At 35.8% G+C, this 22,301-nt stretch overlaps 1 protein-coding gene across 1 annotated transcript; it reads left to right on the top strand.

The window, feature by feature from the left end:
- On the top strand, positions 1-22,099 carry CHORDC1 (cysteine and histidine rich domain containing 1). Its single transcript, XM_038568348.1, has 11 exons — positions 1-184; positions 3,637-3,686; positions 7,061-7,117; positions 8,072-8,229; positions 10,542-10,645; positions 11,288-11,346; positions 15,021-15,091; positions 15,868-15,973; positions 18,027-18,146; positions 18,720-18,782; positions 19,054-22,099. The coding sequence occupies exons 1-11, from the start codon at positions 121-123 to the stop codon at positions 19,192-19,194; spliced, it is 993 nt and encodes a 330-aa protein (XP_038424276.1). The 5' UTR covers positions 1-120; the 3' UTR covers positions 19,195-22,099.
- Positions 22,100-22,301: the final 202 nt, after the last annotated feature.

The raw sequence follows: 22,301 nt of genomic DNA on the forward strand, positions 1-22,301 counted from the left end.
AAATTCGCGAAGGTTCCTGAAGCGGAACCGGCCGTTTCCGGAAGCCGGCAGCCGCCCCAGCCGGCAGCCCGCTGCCCTTCCCGGCGTGTGGAGCAGGCCCGCGAGCGGCGGGGAGAAGACATGGCCCTGCTGTGCTACAACCGGGGCTGCGGCCAGCGCTTCGATCCCGAGACCAACTCCGACGGTGAGAGCGCGCCGCCCGCCCCGCGCCCGCCCCGGCCCGGCAGGGGGACGCCCTTGGGCCCAAGGGCATGTCGGGGTCCCCGCGGGCCGGCGCCGCGCTGCCCCCGCCGGGCTTGCCCCGCGCCGCCCGCCCTCCCTCCCTGCCTCCCCCGCGGCCGCGCCGCCCCGCCCCGCCCGCCCGCGACCCGCACTGCCGGCTCCCACGTGGCCCGCCCGCCCGGCCGCCCGGGACTCGCCTGGAATTAGAACCTCGGGATTCACTCCCGCCCCGGCTCCTCGGGGACAGGTCGGCCCGGGCGCGGGGCGGGGCGCGGGGCGGGGCGGGGCGGGGGGCGCTGAGCCGCGAGCGCGCGAGCGCGTGGGGTCGGGCCCTGGCGGGGTTTTTCTGAAAGTTTTGCTTCCCGCTTGTTCAGCCACCCGGCTCTTATAAAGTTACTTTTTTTTTTTTTTTTTTAAGCGTGGTGGGTCGTGAAGACCGCCCTGTACCCGTAGGCCGTGTTGCTCCGTGGCGGGGTGCGCGGCCCGTGGTGGCCCCGGGGGCGGGGCGGGACCCTCCGAGGCAGCGCTGTGCCCTCCTCGGGCTGGCGGCGCCCGCGTCCGCCGCGGGGATGCGAGTGAACGGGCCGGACGACGTGCAGTCCCTGCGCCCGAAACGTGAACGGGGAAAGGGATAAAGCGAGTGGATTCTCGACGGTGGTGGCAAACGACCGCGCTCTGAGCACTGCAGCTGGCACCCGTGTGTTTTCCGTGCGCCGGACGTCGGCCTGTCACCTAGGACACGCTGTAGGGTTCCAGCGCCCCTTTGCAGTGTGTAGGGCCGGAGCCGTTGGAGAGCCCCGGCTTCCGCCTGGTAGCAGCGTGGGGCCTGCGGTGTGAAGGAAACCAAAACCTGATAGATCTGAGGTACCTGCCTGGCGCGCAGGCGAGCTGGGGACAGGGTTAGAATGGGAAGGCCCTGGCAGGACTCTGTGAGGTACCGTCCAGTCTCGCAGTCCGTGTACGACACTCACGTTTCTATCATGGACGTTTTTATCCCATTAAGATGGACTTCTTCGAAAAGAAGATTGTGTGAGTTCAGTGGATGACAGGATTGAGGAATAAAAGGTTTTAAAGCCTTTGCTGTTGGTAGCCAAGGTAAAGGGTAAAACTTGCCTTAGTATCTGCGCTGTTTACTTTAATGTTAAGTGGAAAGACTGAGGCTTTGTTCCCTAAGACAATAATGTACCACAGTAAATGTCTGTGTAGGGTGTTCTATACCGGCCGGAAATTAGGAAGTAGATAGAACCATTTTTTTGGAAGCAAGTACCGTGTGTGTGTGTGTGTGTGTGTGTGTGTGTGTGTGTGTGAGAGAGAGAGAGAGAGAGAGAGAGAGATGGTATAACGCCTGGGAAAGAGATGAGAGAGAGGGGAGTGGAAAGAGGAGTAGACGTTCAGGGATTATGGGATCAGCAGGTACTGAATTCATCAGGGGGCTCCCAAAAGGTTGTGGAAAGTGTAGTTGCTTTATCAAAATGGGGGTTAGAGACTTAATCCCAGTAAGGTGTTTGGTAAGTTAAGAAAATGGAAATGGGAAGTAGAAGATAACAGCTAATAGCAAACTGCGGACTTGGTTAGGAGAAAGTTTTTTACAACGGCAGAAGTCTGACCTTTGGGCAAAAATAAAAAGCCTGCCTTCGAAGCTGATAAGCAGGTTTTAGTTTGAAACACAGACTAAATGTTTAAAGGAGGTACGTTGGTATTTTTCACATATTAAACAGTTAACTCTGCAAAAAGCACTGCTTCACAGTTTTTTATTTAATTCCAATTTGTAAGGAAGTTGAATCAGCTACTGAGAGGCAGAGCCAGAAATTGAGCCAGGGTCAGACCCAATGAGTAAAGCCCTTGGCTCCTAACTGCTACAATGTAGTTCCTCACCGCTAAAATAGAGCTGAGCAAAACCTGTAAACCTAGTAAAGGCCAGAGGAAAATAACCATCTGCTTGTTTTATACACACGAAAGCAGTAATTTTCAGATTTCATTCATACTAGTTGTAGGGTTAAGACCTGACTGACTCCTGCCGTTCTGCCCAGACTGACCACTGTGATGATTATGCCTCTTAGTATGTTAATGCAGTGTGCATTTTATGCCTCTGTGTGAGTTTGATATTTGAAAAGACTGTATTTGTTCCCTCTTTGATTCTGTTCTCAACTTTCTCTTACTCACCTTCTGTATATTCATTTCTACTTTGAATCTCCTTTTTCAGCCCTTAAATTCCATTGCTACCTATAGTTTCTTATTCCGTGGATTTACTTACTGTACCATGAAAATACCTGACACTTTTTTGCTCCATTAGCCTAGCAGAGTATCTATATAACACCTGTTTACTAAGGAACCATTCTGTTAATATAGGGATAAGAAGTACCAGGAATCAATCATTTTAAGGCAACAACAGGCATCAGAGGTTGTAGCCAATTAAAAGCTAAGCAGACAAGAAAGTTGGGGCAAAGTAGCCTTATAAAAAAAATTGTACAGATGTGGAACTCACCTGCTTTTTCTAAGCTCCTGATTGTGTCTAGTCAGGAAGTAATTGTTTATCATCATCTGATTTTTTAAAAATGTGACATTTCGGGATTGCCTGGGTGGCTCAGTAGTTGAGTACCTGCCTTCAGCTCGTGGTGTGATCCAGGGTACGGGGTGGAGTCCCACATCAGGCTTCTTGCAGGGAGCCTGCTTCTCCCTCTGCCTATGTCTCTGTCTCTTTCTCTGTGGGTCTCTCATGAATAAATAAGATTTTTTTAAAAATGTATTTTATATTGTAAACTGTACTGAGCTTATTTTCATAAGTGTTAGTGAAAATTGATGGTGTAATGGGTGAGGGGGAGGGAAATACAGTGTAACAGGCAGTGACAACCCTGAAAATAGACTGTGAAACTTAAACTTTTTAATGAGGTTTGTATCTAGGTATTGACACCTGTCTAGGAAAATTAAAATAGCAATTAGATAGTACATCTCTTTTTACAGTTTTGAACCTATCCTTCTAAAATATCTTTTTAGAGAATCTCTTGGGCAATCTGTGGATCGATGTACATAGAACACTTTGGTTTGATAATATTTTTGTAAATAGAATTGGAAGGTGATGGTCAAAATCATGGAGCTTGAAGTTTTGGTTCTAAACAAGTTTAACTATAAAGACTAGAGGAATAAAATGCAATTTGTTATACTTGCACTGTTCTGTATTATTTTTGTTTACAGTTGTCATACTCTTGAATTAGAATTTTAACTATTACTATTTTAATATGATATTATATTAAGCACTATGTGCCATGTTAAACTCACACATTTGCGAATTCTTAAGGAAAAGCAGAGTATTACCTGCATTTGGAAAAAGGATTAAATGTTAACGCCTGAAGAAAATCATGATTTTTTATTCTTTATTATAAAGTGTATTTTTTCCCTTTCTTTGTTTTTTACCAGATGCTTGCACGTATCACCCAGGTGTTCCAGTCTTTCATGATGCCTTAAAGGTAAGAGCTTGATACATTTCAGTCTTTTCATATCTGTATATTAAATTTAGAGGTGTAATACTGAATCTTTATTTGCTCATCTTTTTTTTGTCAACTTGTGACTTCTTGCTTTCTTAATGACCATTTTGGGATGCTGATCTTAAAGTCTTTCCCAGTTACAAAATTCTTTCCTTCCCAACTCTCATTTTCTGTACTCTTCATTTCTTCACTTTTTAATCTTGAGAGGAAGTGAAAGCAGTTGTACTGAATCTTAGTTTCTTAATCTGTCAGGCGGCTACTGTGTAATAAGAGCTGCTTTGAATTTTAGCAAAGATTGTCACAAACAGTAAAGGGTGCCAATCTGAGGTACCACCTGTTTTCCACCTGTACTTGATGTTCTGGATAATTAGAGAAATAATAGAATGCTGCTTGACTAAGTTTTTCTTGGTGTATTTATTGATCTTTTAAAAATTTATGATAATACAATAATATCTCAAAAGATAATATATATCTCAAAAGGAAATGTTGCAGTGTGGCCGCCATGGTTTTAGATTTTGGTAACCAGTCTTACATGTTTAAATATTGTTGATGCCTTTTGAATTTCTAATTATACCTTCTAAGGAGTAGTTGGATCCTTTTGGTAATTATCTGTTTGATAGCCAAGTGTTAATAAAGATATATAATTAGATAACAAGTTTATGTTAGTCTGGTTAATTCTAAGTAAAGAAAACAAAACAGCCATTCAGTAGGGCAGGTTAAGAGAGCTGATTCTTCCTTAGGTCTTTTTAACTGTTTTACAAACTATTTTGGGGATGGAATCTGAGTAAAGAAAAGTAAAGAAAACAAAACAGCCATTCAGTAGGGCAGGTTAAGAGAGCTGATTCTTCCTTAGGTCTTTTTAACTGTTTTACAAACTATTTTGGGGATGGAATCTGGTTCTGGGGAATATTTACTTTTACAGAAGAGTGAGGGGACTTATCTTTCCTAGACTGCCATTTATTCTATGTTTATTTTTCATACTGTATGTTTTTCTTTCTTTCTTGTAATATGTTTCTATCCCTTAACCAGAGACATACTTCACCTTTGTCTTTAGCTTCCTATTCCTCTCATTTCATTTGTTTCTATCCTTAAACATCCTCTCTGTACCAGTGGCTTCTGCAGAATGTTTGCATTTCATTTGTGATTGAAAACCAGTTTTTAAAGTGAACTCTTACCCAAAAATAGCCTGCATCTGAACTTTGCTGCTGCTAGTAATATCACAAACTTTCTAGTCATTCAGTCCATTGCTCTTTTTTTTACTACCCAACTGTTAGTCACCCTGTTAAATTAATCTTAATGATTTCACTCTGAAGTCTTCTTGTTTCTTTTTCCCAGTCCTGCTGTTTATTATTGTCTCTATAAACATTTCTTGAAGACCTGTACTTTCTGACACTGTTGAATTTCACAGCGCAAATACATAGACAAAAATAGATAAATCAGTATAATATCCACTGTTGCCAGTTTATTGCCGAATAAGAAGTTAAATATTGCGGGCAGCCCTGGTGGCGCAGCGATTTAGCGCCGCTTGCAGCCCGGGGTGTGATCCTGGAGACCTGGGATCAAGTCCCACATCGGGCTTCCTGCATGGAGCCTGCTTCTCCCTCTGCCTGTGTCTCTGCCTCTCTCTCGCTCTCTCTGACTGAATAAATAAATAAATCTTAAAAAAAAAAAGAAGTTAAATATAGCATATACAAAAGAATATTTTAATATTCAAATTAGAAGTGACATAGAGAAGAGAGACTGTCCTTCTTAAGAAATGACAATCTTATACTCACATACTTCAATTTATCCTTCATTTTTTTGTTTTATTGAGGACTGCCATAGATCCCAGATTAGCATTTGGGAACAACTGGTATGTATCATGTACGTATTCCAGTATCCCCAGAATATCTGCTGTAATTCTTTATATGTGATTAAGATAATAAAGCTTTTTTCCATACAGAATAACTTTTCTGATGACTTTATTATCAATGCAACTAAATACTATATTTTAAGATTAAAGTAGAATTTCATTTATATCTCAATTCAGAGTAAAAGAATTCAATTTCAGAATAAAGGAAAAATTGAATTATAGTAAATTTAACATCTTTCTTTTTTTTTTTTTTAAGATTTTAGTTATTTTTTCATGAAAGATAGGGAGGCAGAGACACAGAGGGAGAAACAGGCTCCATGCAGGGAGCCCGATGCGGGACCCCATCCCAGGACTTCGGGATCAGGCCCTGAGCGAAAGGCAGATGCTCAACCACTGAGCCACCCAGGTGTCCCTTAACATTTTCTTTAAAATAATTTGGAAAAAAAAAAATAAAAAAATAAAATAAATAAAATAATTTGGAAATGCATAGTGTGAAAAAAACCACTACCAAATTCTTCATGCAGTATATTGAGAAAAGCAGTGAGGTCCAGATAGATATGTGCAAATCCTAGCCTTTGGTCTAATTTTAAAACATCCTAAGTCTTGAAACTGCTGCTTTTGTATTTTTTTATTCTCTATACTACACTGGAATTATAGATGACAGTTTAAAGCTTTTGGTAAGCTACTTGATACTTTGTTTAAAAATCACACATGGCATTGCAATATCTAACTTTATGCTTGTTGCTGAAAAGATCATTTAACTTTCAAAGATCTAACAATTCAAAAAAAAAGATCTAGCAATTCTTAGGCTACTATGCTCATCAATCTGTGTTGTTCTGAAAATAGAATGCTTATTGTTGGGGAACACCTTCAGTGAGTGAGTTCTTTAGAAACTGAATTGTAATTAATATTTCTAATTTACTGGATTTTTAAAGTAAAGCACTTCACTTACTCCTTAGATCCTTTAAAGTTTATGGTATTTTTAGAAATTATAAAATGTTTCTCTTCAGAATCAAGTACTAGTCTTGAAAACAGAAGCAATTTTTTTTTTTTTTTGCAATTTTTTTTTTAAAGATTTTATTTATTTATAGAGATGCAGAGAGAGAGAGAGGCAGAAACACAGGCAGAGGGAGAAGCAGGCTCCACGCAGAGAGCCTGACGTGGGACTCGATCCAGGGTCTCCAGGATCACGCCCTTGGCTGCAGGCGGCGCTAAACTGCTGAGCCACCAGGGCTGCCCAGAAGCAATTTTTATTTCCCTATCTTAAGGTACTTCCTTTTGTGATCAGTCACAACACAAATCACCTTTAACATTGGTTAATTTTTTTAAAATCAAAAACTAAAAATCATTTCACTTGATTAGATGAATCATTTATAACACTTTCCAACTGTGGAATCTATATATGTGCTAGTCACTGCCAGATTCCAGAACATAAGTGCAAATAGACTCTTAGTGGGTTGTAGTTCTATGCAAATTGAATTTGTAGTTTTTTTCTGTTTCATAGGGTTGGTCTTGCTGTAAGAGAAGAACAACCGATTTTTCTGATTTTTTAAGCATTGCGGTAAGTATTTTTTTTCCTAGATTATCTCCTGAAAAAGTAAAAATAATGGGAAGCTCCAAATTTTAGGAATCTAATTTTGGACGTCTACTGAATAGTCTGTTAACATGCAGATAGAACCTTTCTTTTAAAGTGGAGCTCACCTCCCTTGACAGTCTTTAAAATGAGGAATTTATCTGTTTGAGAGCTAAAAGTTTCACAGTATTAATTACCCACCCATCAATTTTGTTTGTCCTTGGTATAAGTAGTCTTTAAAGTACATCAAGAAGGAGGTGGTAGGCAACAATTCAAAGCATTTTTATAGTAAGTGAGGAATAATAGTATTTATCAAACCTACGATACTCTCAAGATAAACCATTTATTTTGTGTATCCTTAAAGTAAATAAAAGCTGTTAATGAAATGATATGCCTTTGAAGTTACAATTTCGGGATGTTACAGTGCACGTATGACTCAGTAGAATGTGGAAAAGGTAGCTAGCATTTATCGACCATTTACTACCTGCCAGATTTGACAAATACTCTATTTTACTTAATCTTCTCAAAAAATTTAAGTGCCATTGCCTCCATTTTACTGGTGAGGAAGCTGAAGTTTAAAAAGATTAACTTGCTCAAGGTTATATAGCTAGTAAGTAGAAGAACTGAGGGCTCAAATCAAGGTCCTTCTGTGTAAATAATTTGTAGGATTCCATGTGAGATTTCCAGAACTTGTTTACCGTAAAAAAGTTTATGCTGTGTATAAGTAGATATTTATGAAGTATAATTTAAAGGCTTCTTTTAAAATACATTAAGATGTGAGAACTTTTTTACAAATATTGCACATTTGGAGTTCTGTTTTTAGTTTCTTAAAATAAGTGTGTGGAGAATGCATATAATAGAATGTATTAATAAAGAATTGAAAATAATTTTTCTACCATTGCATGTGAAACAATGATAACTTTTATATTTCCTAACAAACAGGGCTGTACAAAAGGTAGGCATAATAGTGAGAAGCCACCTGAGCCAGTCAAACCTGAAGTCAAGACTACTGAGAAGAAAGAACTTTCTGAATTGAAACCCAAGTTTCAGGAGCACATCATTCAAGCCCCTAAGCCAGTAGAAGCAATAAAAAGGCCAAGGTACACCTCATACACTTGTATATTTTTGTCACGAGTGAATAATAGCATCTGTTCTTAGTATTTTGTGATTTCACATACCATTTGTAGTTGTTATGTAGGTCACCAACTTTTTATCTATTTGATTTTCCCTTAGTATACCTTCCATTTGTATTTTGTCTGCAGCTTGAGGACATGTACATAGTAAACTTTCATTGAGTATTTGTTCAGTGTATTATCATAATATTATGTCAAAAGCAGAAGAGCCACACATCTTTCTTGGGACTTGACATGTCTTTTTCACTATGGCATAATGAAATTCTAGACAGGAATTGTCAGAGAATCAGTTTGAGGTGAAAAAGAACTTTAGAGGCCTTCCTCTTTCTTCTGTCTTCTTGACTATCTTCTAGGACATTCTTGACAGAAGGATGTTTAGTTTCCTTTCAAATAATTCTAGTGAAGAAGAATTTACTTTTAAAGTAGTCCCTTTTATTGTTACTAAGTATATATTTTTCTTCATATTGAGCAAAGTTCTGTCTTTCATTTGTCCATATTTTGTAACTTAGAACAAGCCTAATCACTCCTCTTTTACTTTCACATGCCTGAAAACTGATTTCATTATAATCATTAAATTTTTTGTTTATTTGGTTTAGATGGCTGATCTATTAAAGTATGTTTAAAATACCTTTTGCTCATTTTGCAGTAGAATTACACAGATTCTTCATACTTATCTCTGATCAACTAAACTCTATTTTACATTCCCATATATGCATGTTGACTGCCACTGTTAAACCAGGCCTCTTTCATGTTGCACTTGAGTATTGTTTTAGAACCAAAGTACAGGGCAGCCCAGGTGGCTCAGTGGTTAAACGCCGCCTTCAGCCCAGGGCCTGATCCTGGAGACCCGGGATCGAGTCCCATGTTGGGCTCCCTGCATGCAGCCTGCTTCTCCCTCTGCCTCTCTCTCTCTCTCTATGTCTCATGAATAAATAAATAAAATCTTTAAAAAAAAGAACCAAAATATAAGACTTAGAAAACAGATGTGTTGGTCTCAAATATGTCCCCAGTTGATATTTGTATTCCCATGATGGACTTCATGGTTTTCATGACTTTTTTCCCTTTATTGATCTTAAATAAGTTTAGAGCATACTGAATAATACTGGACCTGAGAGACTTTTTGATGTTTGTTCATTCAACCAGACTACTTAAACTGATTTTTATTCCGTCTTCACCTCATCCATAATCATCAGAGACTTTATCAAATGACTTCCTGGCTGATACACCAGTTATAAAAAATTATAAGGAAAAGACAATTTTGGCATGGCTCATTCTTAAGTATTACAGTGGTGCCTACTATAATTATCAGTATGAGTTAATATTTACTTTAAATGATGAACTACTAATTAAGAAGTGAGAGAAATTAAGTATTTTTCCCTAAATTCATTTGGTAGTATTGTAGAGATTATGGAAATACAGGTTTTTATGTACTTTGTTAATACTTCCGACATCTGCCTACAATAATTATTTTCATTAGGGATGTGGAATGTATAACCTAGGATTTCTGTTTTATTGTTGCATTAATATTCTTAATACTTATTGAATGGCTTTAAATAAATTGTACACATAACACTTAACCATTATGAAATGTTAGGGAGGTCTTGTTATTCATTTTTAACCCTACTGAAATTACCTTGTGATATAATTCTGATTTTATGGATGCATGTAAACAGTGTCCACATCAAGTGAATTATCTCCAGTGATAGGAATATGGATTCACGTAGTACGTACTTGTTGCCTGTTAATTGTATGCTTAGCATTTTGCTTAGGTGTGGAATGTAAAAGTACTTCATGGTCCCTTCTTGGCAACTTGGATTCCTAGTATTTACTCTTTTCTCATTAAACTTACTGATTAATGACTTACCATGTTGGTAATAGCATGATTATTGGAGACTTAATTTTTTTTAAATTTGTTTACTAATGAGGTGGGAGGGAGAGAGAGAAAATCCCCAACAGGCTCCACTGACTCAAGACTCAATCTTACGACCCTGAGATAGTGACCTGATCTAAAATCAAGAGTCAGTCATTTAACCGACTAAGCAACCCAAGTGTCTGGAATTTAATGCTTTTTATATCAGAATTTTTCTGTTAAAACGTAAAAGTGTAAATACGTAATAGCATGTATTTGTAAAATACTATTTAATAGGAAAAAATTCACAAGGCATTGGTTTTTTTAATAGATTCTTAGTGTATTTATTTTTAGTAAAAAAAAAAAAAACATGCATATGTATATATTTTTGGAACATCAATAATGGTAATAAAGTTTAAAAATTCTCCAGCCCAGATGAACCAATGACAAACTTGGAATTAAAAATATCTGCCTCCCTAAAACAAGCACTTGACAAACTTAAACTATCCTCGGGGAATGAAGAAAGTAAGAAAGGTAAGATTTTTATCTTGTAACTTTTTTTTGTACAATTAACCAATTATCTAAAAGAGAAGCAGTATAGTTCACTATACATAAATATTGAAAAGGTAGCACAATATAGTAAAGAATTTGTTTTTGTTTTCTAAATACCAGTAATACCACAAAATGAATTGTTAGTTTATTCTGTAACGTCTTTATTAAAATGAGAAACTGTTAAGCATTTTTTCTTCTATCATTCATTCCTTTTAACTGTTAAATTTATTTGATAATTGTAAATGTGCATGATATAAAACATATTCAATATATTCTGACCTACACTCAATACCATGGAGGGAAGTAGTACCCCTTTCATGACTTCTCTTTTACAGGGTTAAGATGTTGGATATTGTATTGCATTATAGAATAGAAATGTGTCATATATCATTTGGGGACATGGGCAAAACCTAATCACAGTAGTTGATTTCTTACTAGCTTTTTATATATATTACCTGAGAGGTCATGTAGAAAATTTAATAACTTAAAATTGTTTTAAAATATCGGTGTTTTTTAAGGTTACTATTTTTTTCAAATACTTGCTTTATGAAGAAGGTTACTTAAGAATGACACTAAAGTTATTTTAATGTTTCTAATTTGATTTTCTTTCCTTTTTATTTTTAGAAGAGGACAGTGATGAAATTAAGATTGGGACTTCATGTAAAAATGGAGGGTGTACAAAGGTATATATTGTAAAATTTGTGTTGTGTCATGGAAGTAAAATTTAATTTTGAAGAAGAGTGCAATTTACTGATTGAATTCAACAAACATTTGGGTGCCTATTATGTCTTGGTTGGTGTGCTGTGCTGTGGATTAGGGCTGTGAACATGGATAAGAGATAATGTCTGATGAATATTGTATCTGACAGAATCATGGGAATAAGTAATTCTAATTCAGTCGGCATTTCCTGAGCACTTACTGTGTGCCAGACATTGCTTGGGGGCTGGAAATATAGTATAAACTAAAAATTTCTGCTGTGTGGCGCTTATTCTAATTTAGAGGGAAGGATAACACATTGGTATTAAATATAAATTCAAATTGATATGAAGAGAATTCAGTAGAGAGTATAGTTATTAAATAAGGCTGTCAGGAAAGTTCTTTTGGAAGTGACACTAAGCCAGAAATGTAAATAATGTGGCAGGTGAGTTATGTAAATCTCCAAGTTGATATGAGAGCAGAATGTGTGGAGCCCTTAGAGCTTGGTTTTTCAAGAAATTAAGAGAAAGGTCAGTGGGGCTTGGTCAGCGGTGTAAAATGTGAAAGGGGTAAATGAGATAGGCAAGATTATGGCTATCCTTTCAGGGCCCAGGGAAGGGTTTGGGTTTTGGGGAGGGGGTGGATTTTTTTTTGTATTTTAAGGTATAATGGGAAGACGTTTTCTGTTTTAAGGAGGGGTTTTAAAAAATATCTCTTTGGCTGATAATATGACAAATACAATGGGGCAGTAGGGGAATTGGAGGAAGGAAAACCAGCCAGGATGCAATTGTGGAAGACCAACTAGTGGGATTAGAGAGTATTCTTTAGAAATGGTTCAATGTGGGATATATTCAGACATCTCAGTAAGGATTTTTTTCTACCTATGTAAAAAATTGAGTGCCCTCCAGCATCTCTAAATTGTCCTTTTTTCTCCAGGGCACTGATCACCATATAACATGCTGCTGCTTTTGCATGTGTATTTTGCCTATGATCTATCCCAGCTGACTTTCCCTTCCCTTCTTCCTCTCATGTAAGGTTTACAAGGACAGAATTTTTGTTTTTGTCGTTTGCTGTGTCTTGAATGCTTTAGAACACTGCCTGCCTGGTTTTATGTCAAATCATGCAGAATGAATACTATTTGGAAATACTAACAGGACTTACTAATGAACTTCAAGTGAAGGGGAGTTGGGGCTCCAGCAGCTAGGTGACTGTTGACACCATTAACCAAGAAGGAGAAAAAGAGGATTAGGGGAAGTTTGTAATTTTCCCTCATGTTAAGTTTGAGATCACCTTTCTTATTTAGCAATGGAAATGAAAATGTATTTATATATATGTAAGGTAGAAATAGAGAGTAAGTACTAAAGTACTGGATTGCAGGAGACCGTGCAAGTGGTGAAGTGTTTGCAGGGAGATCAGAGAAAAACTGTCTCAGATGAATTTTGAAACATGAAGTCCATCCTGCAAATGGACAAAAAGGAAAAGGATATCTCAAGCAGAGGTGATAGCAGTATACAGAAAACAATGAACAGTAAATAATAATGGCACAAAATTTGTTGGTGTGGAGTTAAGATTAGAAAAGTAGGGACCAGATCTATCTCAAAACGCTTTTACAGTGCTCAAAAGTTAGATTTCACTGTAGGTTATAGAGGTCATTATTATCTTTTTTATTGAAATAATAACATTAAAAAGTATACAGATTTCAGTAAATTTATAGCTCAAGGGATTTTCACAAAGTAGAGCCCTCCTTATACCTTCTCCCACTTACTGTTTTCTCCCAAAAGTAACGTTTTTCTATCAGTAAAGAGTCATTCTGCCTATTTTTGGGCTTAATGTGAATAGAATCATAGACCAGGTACTCTAGTACCTGTCGTCTTGGCTTAATAAAATGTGTATTGAGAGTTATCTTTGTTGCATGTAGCCATAGTTCATTTTCATTGTTTCAAAATAATGTCCTTGTGTGAATGTTGCCAGTTTACCCTTTCTATTGTCCTTTAAATTTTCTGGTTTGATGCTACTGTGAACATTTTGTGCCCAACTTTTGGGACACATGGATACATTTCTTTTTAGGTAAATGACTAGAAAAGGAATTATCAGACCATAGTTTGTGTACAACTTTAAGGGATACTTGCTCATAGATTTCTTCTTGGATGGTTGTATTTATACATCTGCCAGCAGTATATGAGGTTGATTTTGTTTGTTCTACACCTTGGTGTAACACTTTGTAACATCAGTCTTTTATATTTTAGCCATGAGTGTATAGTGTTCCCATTGTGATTTTAACTTGCACTTTCCCAGTGATGAGGTGGAGTACCTTTCTTTATTATGTTTATTGGTCACTTGGATATCCTCTTTTGTGAAATGTCTAAAAACTTTTACCTGTTTTTCTATCAGTTGGCTTTTTCTTACTGATTTTAGGACTTCTTTTCTTTAGCCAGAGATAGATGCTATGCATTTTCATTGTCTTAGTAATGACTTGACAAACAGAGGCTGTTTAATGAAATCCAATTTGTCTGTTTGGTTTGACTAGTGCTTTTCGTTTTCCTTTTAAGAAATCTGCCTAATTTAAGGCCATCAATATTTTTTCATATGTAGAGAGGCACATTTAAATGTACAAACCACCTGGAACTGATAACTATGTAAGGTGTGAGGTAGAGAAATTAATTAAAATCTGTTAGCATAGTCTCATTTTCTAAAATCTGGTGATCCTGAGGAAGGTTAGCAAATTAAAATGATAGATATTTTCAAGGTAAATTGACAGGGTTTCATGCTAGAAAACATGAAGGGAAGGAGAGGAAAAACTGTGGAGGACTTTTTTTTTTTTTTTTTTGCTTTGGAAGACTAAATGGATATGGTGCCATCAAATAAGGTAGGAAGAAGAGTAGGAGTGGAGGGGGCAATACTGGTTAAGTTCAGAATCTAACCTTGAGTTTTGTGTGCTTATGGAATCTCCTTAGGAGATGCATACAGGCAGTACATTGGATTTACCAAAAGTAAATATACAGAATTTTATTTTCTGTACTTGTAGGTGGTTGCTATAAATACCAAAGTAAAAATAAACTACTGGCTGCATCTGTGTTTTATTAACATAACTTTTTGTGAATTCATCTGTAGAGCCTTCACCTACAGCAGCAATGGGGCCCGGATCTTCCAGACAAACCCTGGATATATTTATAGGTCTGCAGCTCATTTTACCCTTCCTAGGGATAAGAAATCAACAACACCCTAGAATTTCCAGAACTGCTTCTTAATTTGTAATGCCCACACAGAGTTTCCTATACATATAAATCATGCTATATATAACTCTGTTTCTATTGAGAATACTAATGCTTTGGTTTCAGTATTATTCTATAAACTTAGATACATGAATATGCTTGAGTTGTGACCTCATACCTGACAGTGTGAAAGCATCTTAATATATCCCATTGTCTACTTTACTATTTGCCTTTTTCACAGGAAAATAAAACTTAAGCATATCCAAAAAGGAATCATTTTTCAAATTCCTTATTGGAATGGCCTGGGGTGAATTTATGAAAAATGTTGTAGGTAATTGTTACTTCTTGAGCATTTTCATAGTTCTTAGAGGTCACCAGTCCTACAAATATTTATGAAATATAGCATTGAGATGTGAAGCTTATTTTTTCCTCTTTTTTTTCTCTTTTAGACATATCAAGGTCTACAGAGTCTTGAAGAAGTCTGTGTATATCATTCTGGAGTACCTATTTTTCATGAAGGGTAACTTATACATGACTAATAAAAACTTCATGGTAGAGGTTAGAAAAGTTAATATGCCTATAAATATTATTTGCCATGCAGCATTATTGGGTATTTTATTTACATTGTTACATAGTCTTCAAAATACCCTAGATTGTGGATTTTGTCTTTTTACATGTCAGATAACTGAAACAATGATTACAGTAAAGTGGCCATTGTGATTCAAACTTGATGTTTTTCCTTATTCCCTAAATTTTCAATGGGATACTCTATTTGGATTGGATCGTTTTTAGTTTGAAGGACTTTTCTGTGCATTGACAGACTTTGAGAATTTTTAGCCCTAGAGCACTAAAACACCAGTATTGTGTCATCCAAAAAAAGCCACACTTTCCACAGTCCTCATTGGAGATCTGGCCCCTCTTTTGTTTTATGCTACAGTCGATAGAAATACAGTACCATGTTAAAATCTTCCACTCTGTCGAAACCTTTGGTCATACCACTTTTGGGGAATTTTATGAGGAATCTGGATGTGAGCTATTAGTGAAAAGCGGATTTGGAATTTCGTGGTTTTAAGCATCTTTACTCAGGAGCTCCAAAACTGCTACAATAAATGGCATTCTGGTTTTAAAATGATTAGTCTTCTGATAGTTTTAACTCTTTAGAGACATAGACACTTTGTAGAATACTACAGTTCACACACTTACTTAGCTTTTAAAATTACATTGTCACTGTACTGCTTCTGGACTTAAGTGGTTGTAAGATTTTTATTTCTGAAGTTTTTCCATGATAATTTAAAGGATGAAATACTGGAGCTGTTGTAGAAGAAAAACTTCTGATTTCAATACATTCTTAGCCCAAGAGGGCTGTACAACAGGGAAACACATGTGGACTAAAAAGGATGCTGTAAGTAGCCTTTAGCCTTTTAAAAATAACATATCGGGATATATTTATCTGAGTCGTTTTTTAAAGATTTAAGATGATTTTGTCTTCACATTTAAAAAAACAAACAAACTACTTTTCTCTCTCTCTCATAGTAAAAGTTTGATGTGCCTAAAAGTTAAAATTGAGTCAAGCTCCCAGAGCACTACCCTTTGCTCAAAGCAGCCATTGTGTATGACAATGCAAATATGCAGGTTTTTGTGAAATAGTAAAGCCTCTGCCAAAATTGAAGCATGTGTTTCTGTAATTCCATAGTTTCTTCCCACTTTTTGTTTATTAAAAATCACTTTTCTACTCCTTCAGTGTTTGATCACTTAGACTTCTGATTCTCTTTTGGTCCTTTAAAACTTGACTCAACCATTTGCAGTGCAAAAACACTCCCATCTATTGGCCAAAGAGAAGGATCGCAAACTTGTTCCAATTGTCTTGAATGCCTCTGCTTGCTACGGGGTAGTTTATCAAAATAACAAAAACTTTAGTTCCTACTTCCTGGATAACTTTAAAAAGATACAGGCTATCCACGTAAGTGTCCAAAAATCCCATTAAATTGTAAGAAGGCAAGCAATTTATTGCTCAATAAGTATGTGTTAGCTATTGTAACGTATTTTATAATATATTAAATTAATTTTATGTCCTATATTGGTACTAAAACCCTACTAGCAATGAAGCTTTTCACTATATATGTCTTTTAACTTAAAAAATAATTGTAAATTTTCAAATTGCTTTAGAGATTCATTCATTCTACATTTGAATATTCTGTGGTTTCTGATTTTTAATAACATGCTTTGGTGTTCCTTCAAGTTATTTTAATTCATCTGCTGCAAAACTTGCAGGAATGTTTTATTAACCAAAAGATTCGGTAAAATCTCGCTGTATTTTCTCCAAGGACCATAATTTTGAAAATGTTGTTTTCTGTTATATGCAGAAGTTTTCAGGGTATAACCCTTGATTAATGTTTTTGTTATTTTTTTTTAATGCTTACAGTTACCAAGTATTAAGTATCTGAGCTAGTAGTTAAGGGCAAAAAATGTAAGCGATATAAGTAATTTAAATACGGTTCGCATAATTTTACCAAAATGTAGATACTGCTTTTTGAACAGTAGTGTCTCACAGTTTTTGCTCCATTGTAACTAAATTGCTTTCATTTACAAAACATCACGATTTGTCTCTTTTTTTAAATAGTCCTTGATAAAATAATGTTCCTCTGGTAGGTAATAGTTATTTCTATAACAATAAGCAAATTATCACTTTTTTCTGCATGTTATTATAAGAGGAAAATTATTTTATAACAAAGAACAGATAGTATAAGTACTCAATTGGTTCCAATTTATAGAAATTAGAAATTTCAATTTGTAGTCAGATTCCAACTTTACAGAAAATAAGTGGAGGGTTTCTGTGCGTGAAGTTAAAGTGTTTGGATTTATTTCACCAAGCAAATGTCTTATTTTAGTCTTCATAGAATGTTTTTATGACTGTGCTTAACAGATTGCAGAGATGTTAAGATACGATAAAATTCATTAGTTCTTAAGTTGTCTTTTTCAATGTATTAAAGCTATGGACATGAAAGAAAAAAATCAAATGGAAGAATAAACATTTTCTTCAGCCATAGGACTATAAAGATTCATATTGTAATATATATGTTTTTTTAAACCTTTGGGAACTTTAGAAGATGTCTTCCCTTAAAAACTTTTTAAGGAGGGGATCCCTGGGTGGCTCAGCAGTTTAGCGCCTGCCTTCAGCCCGGGGCGTGATCCTGCAGTCCCATGATTGAGTCCCACGTCGGGCTCCCTGCATGGGGCCTGCTTCTCCCTCTGCCTGTGTCTCTGTCTCTCTCTCTCTCTCTCTCTCTCTCTCTCTCTGTGTCTCTCAATAAATAAATGAAATCTTATTTAAAAAAAAACAACTTTAAGGACCTCAATTGCACATGGTAATTTTTTCTCAGTTATTTGGCTCAAATTCCTCTTTTTTTTTTAGAGGTTATTTGGCATTTTGTAAACTCATTTTTCTTCTCTTACAGGGGAAAAAAGTTGTTCCATGTAGACATGACTGGCATCAAACGGGGGGTGAAGTAACCATTTCAATCTATGCTAAAAATTCACTTCCAGAACTTAGCCAAGTAGTAGCAAATAGTACATTGGTAAGTACACTAAATATCTTTGAGAAAAAATTGTCTTTGTACATTATTCTCTATGTTAATGTATTATAAAATACTGTGTTTGGGCTGATTTTAAGATTTTTTTTATTTTCCATTCGAAAAAAAATAGTTTGAAATTGCTGTCAGAAACTATTGAAATGAAAATTTCTGCATAGTAGAATTCTTTCTGAAGCATTCTGGAGATACTGTATTAGCTTAGAAGATTTATCGTATTATATAGTACCTAGTTCTCAGTGTGAAACTTCAGTTAATTTTTCTTTTCTGTTAATGGTTTCCTTAAAAAAAAATAATCATTGTTGGGGCGGCCTGGGTGGCTCAGCGGTTTACTGCCGCCTTTGGCCCAGGACCTGATCCTGGAGACCCGGGATCGAGTCCCATGTCGGGCTCCCTGCATAGAGCCTGCTTCTCCCTCTGCCTGTGTCTCTCCTCGTGCGCACTCTCTCTCTCTCTGTCTCTCATGAATAAATAAAATCTTTAAAAAAATAATAATAATCATTGTTTTAAATCCTGTTATATCGATTTGTATTTGATCAGATAACCCTGTATATTTTTCAGTTAAATGTGCACATTGTATTTGAAGGAGAGAAGGAATTTCATCAAAATGTGAAATTATGGGGTGTAAGTATCTGTGAATCCAGAATTTTTTCTTATACCTTAAAATGCCTATTTGTACAGTAAAAATAAACTATTTTACAAAACAGTGATGCAAAGTAGGTATGTAACTTACTAAAATGAATTTTAAATGTTTAAATGTTTAAATTCTTAATAAAATGTTTAAATCTGGCTATAAAAATGGCCTTAGCAGCTTGGAGTTTTGATTATTAGCATGGACAAGACCAGTATTTTCCTTTAAGATCGAGGCTTACAGTCATTTTCTGATTTGTTGCAGGTGATTGACGTAACACGAAGTTATGTAACTATGACTGCAACAAAGATTGAGATCACCATGAGAAAAGCTGAACCTATGCAGTGGGCAAGCCTTGAACTGCCTGCTACCAAAAAGCAGGAGAAACAAGATACAACAGAATGAGTTGACGGGAAAAAATGTATTGCCTATTTTCAGAATTCTTACTGTATGGTAAAATGGTGGCTTGCTGCTGTCCTCTTTTGTTGTTGCTGTCGTTATTGTTGTTGCTGTTGCTGTTGTTGAATCTGGCAGTTCAGGGTCAACGGTAGGTTCTTAAAAGCCAAAGTCAGTTTATCTTTTCGTGCCTCCCATCTTTTTTAGTTACCTAAGGTTGACTATTCATTTCTCCTCACTTGACAGAAATATAGTTGTGTCCTATACTTGAAAAGCTAGAAAGTAGCTCATAAACAGTTACAGTATTTCTTGGTATACCTTTACGTTTAACAGAGAAGTGTAAAAGAATGTTTGTTTTGTTCACATCTCTTTCTTTATCCCATAATTAGTAAAGCAAGATGGGATGTTGGATTTTTAAGTAGTTTTTTCATGAGTTTGTGTTCCTATAATACTTGAAAACCTTAAAGGAGAAGAAGCTCTGCATTGTTTTATCCTTGGGAAGGTTACTTTTTCTAGAAAGAATAATTCTGAGGTAGCATAGTAGCTAGTTAAAGGGGAATATATGCATTGAATAATAAATTGGAATTTGTTTACAACTAATTAAATTAAAACATTATATCAGTACCTATATTACTTTAAGCACTATGATTTAAATGTATATAAAACATAAGAGTGGAGAGGTATCAGTTTGGTTAAAATTTGCCGTTTTATTAAGACTAAGCAATAATGTTAAACATCTCTTTCCTGATTATTATATAAGGTCTTTGTATGGTGTTATGACTAAATTGCACCTAATTTATAGCCTCCACCCTCTTAAAATCTTTAATTAGTTACATGTAAGAGAAATTATATATATACACACACACATATGTGTGTATATAAGTGTGTGTGTATATGTATATCTGGCCTCCCTGATGGAAAACTGTATAAAACCGTAGACTTAAAGGCTTATGAAATACATTTTAGGGTATCAAAAAATTAAATATTTAAGCTTCGCTTTATGAGAAATATCTATTACCTGTTAAATAAAATAGCTTAATTCTTTTGGAGTTATTTTTTAGGCTTTCATGAAAAGCTTGACAATTCTAGGTGATACAGTGTTGTTTATATATTGTACTTCATTAGATACAGGTATCACAGATTTAGATTGTTTATGCTAATTGAACCCATTAAAGGATAGTGTACTTTTAAAGGCAATGCAGAGCTAGCTCACCAAGAAAACTAAAATTAAGAAATGTTTTGAAGGCCAAAACTCTGGCAGAACTTAAGAAATTCGGGTATGAATTATGCAAATGTAGATTAAAATTATTTCCCAAGCCCCTTGAGTGTTTTTCTTTTGTTCTTATAAAGAAAATTTGCATAAGTACAATTTTAGAAGTAAAGGTTTATAAGTAGTATGTCTCACTCAACTACTGTTAGATTACTGAAGGTAGTTATATAATAAATGATTTAGCTGTTATAGAGACATAAAAAAAAATCTGGTAACTGGGCATTCATGATACATGGTATTTTAATGAACTACCATGCAAAACTTTCAGTATAATTAGACTAAAATACAGCATAAAAGTTTCTAGTACTCAGGGTTGTGTTTAAATTTTTAAAAATTATCTTTCATAATTTAAGGACCTGGGTTCATTTGGAGACATAAAATCTTGTTTATTGTCTAGAGGAGAGAGATAACTTGATTTGAAGTAATGATTAATATACCTTTTTTAATGTTTTCTTCTTGAGACTTTTTTCCACCTAAACAATATCTTAATGTGTTCATTGCAGTTGAACTAGTATTTAAACCAAGGGGATTATTCACCTGAGAGTTACAAAGCACGGACTGTGTGTGAGTGTGTATGTGTGTATGCCTGAGTGTGAGTGTGTGAGTGAGAGAGAGAACGAGAGATGCAGCTTATATATTTTAGTCTGGTTACATTAGTGATCATTCTATTTCTTTCTTATTCCTATGAACCTCTTGATTTTGTTGCCCAAATAAAAATCTAAATATTTTTATCTTAGACTCCTACATAAAGGGACAGAGTTATAATTTATGTAGAATGTTGTTACTTTATCTGTCAAAAAATTAAGAATGTTAAGTTTTACTGTTTCTTTAGAAATACGGTTTGTCTTTCTCAGCATTCAAAGTAATTACTATAGCAAAGCAGTCAAAACTAAGTTTATTATACACTTGGTAGCTAATCTGAGAGTTCAACTCAACATGGGAAAATAGAAAATACAGTTTTTTATTGTTCTGTACATTTGGTAGTAAAAAGGTAATAAGGTCCGGATAGTTGAGCTTTTATTTTTTTAACATCTTATCTTGAGATAATTTTGGATTTATAGAAGAGTTACCAAGAAAAGTACATAGAGAAGTCTTTGTTTCCTATGTTAATCCTCGCGTTGTATTAAAATCTTATGTGACCAAAGAACATGAACAAAACTAAGAATTAGCCTTGGTACAATACTGTTACCTAAAATAGAACATTGATTTTGACCATTCTTCTTTTAGTGGAACACTTGAAGGGAAGTTCTTAAAACTTACCCTAAGTTTCTTATAATTATTTTAGCTAATAATTTCTAAACCATTGAAAATACAAATTGAAACCAACCTACCAGAGAAAGATCTGTTTATATGGTCAGTGATGTAAATTCTTGTAACCATATAATAGCAAAGGACTAGTGATCAATTTTCTTATAATTTTATGCTAGAGATTCTAATTCTTATTAAGTATAACTTGTTTGGTTTTCTTCAGACAATCTTTAACCATTTAAAGGTGAAGAAAATCTTCAGAGTTCTTACAGATATTTTAAGGTGACTTTGGGTTATTGCTCTGCCACTCCTTGCTTTAAAAAAAAAAAAAAAAGTCAGCCATTCCTCAGCGTGAGACTGCATGACACCCACAATAAATAACATTTTAAAAGCTCATTTATGAGTTCTGGTATCAGTTTTTAGGGCAGTTGATTATGTACTTTTTCTTTTTAACAACCAGCTATTTTTTAAGTTGTCAGAACATTATTAGGGGTTTCCTTCCTTGCAAATTAATTTTGATTTGGCATTCATATTTGCTATCATTTTTATCTTTTGCCTATAATATAATTCTGTGGCCTCAGTTCTGAAATGCAAGCTA

This window comes from Canis lupus, chromosome 21 (assembly GCF_011100685.1).
Source record: "Canis lupus familiaris isolate Mischka breed German Shepherd chromosome 21, alternate assembly UU_Cfam_GSD_1.0, whole genome shotgun sequence".
NCBI classification, from domain to species: Eukaryota; Metazoa; Chordata; class Mammalia; order Carnivora; family Canidae; genus Canis; species Canis lupus.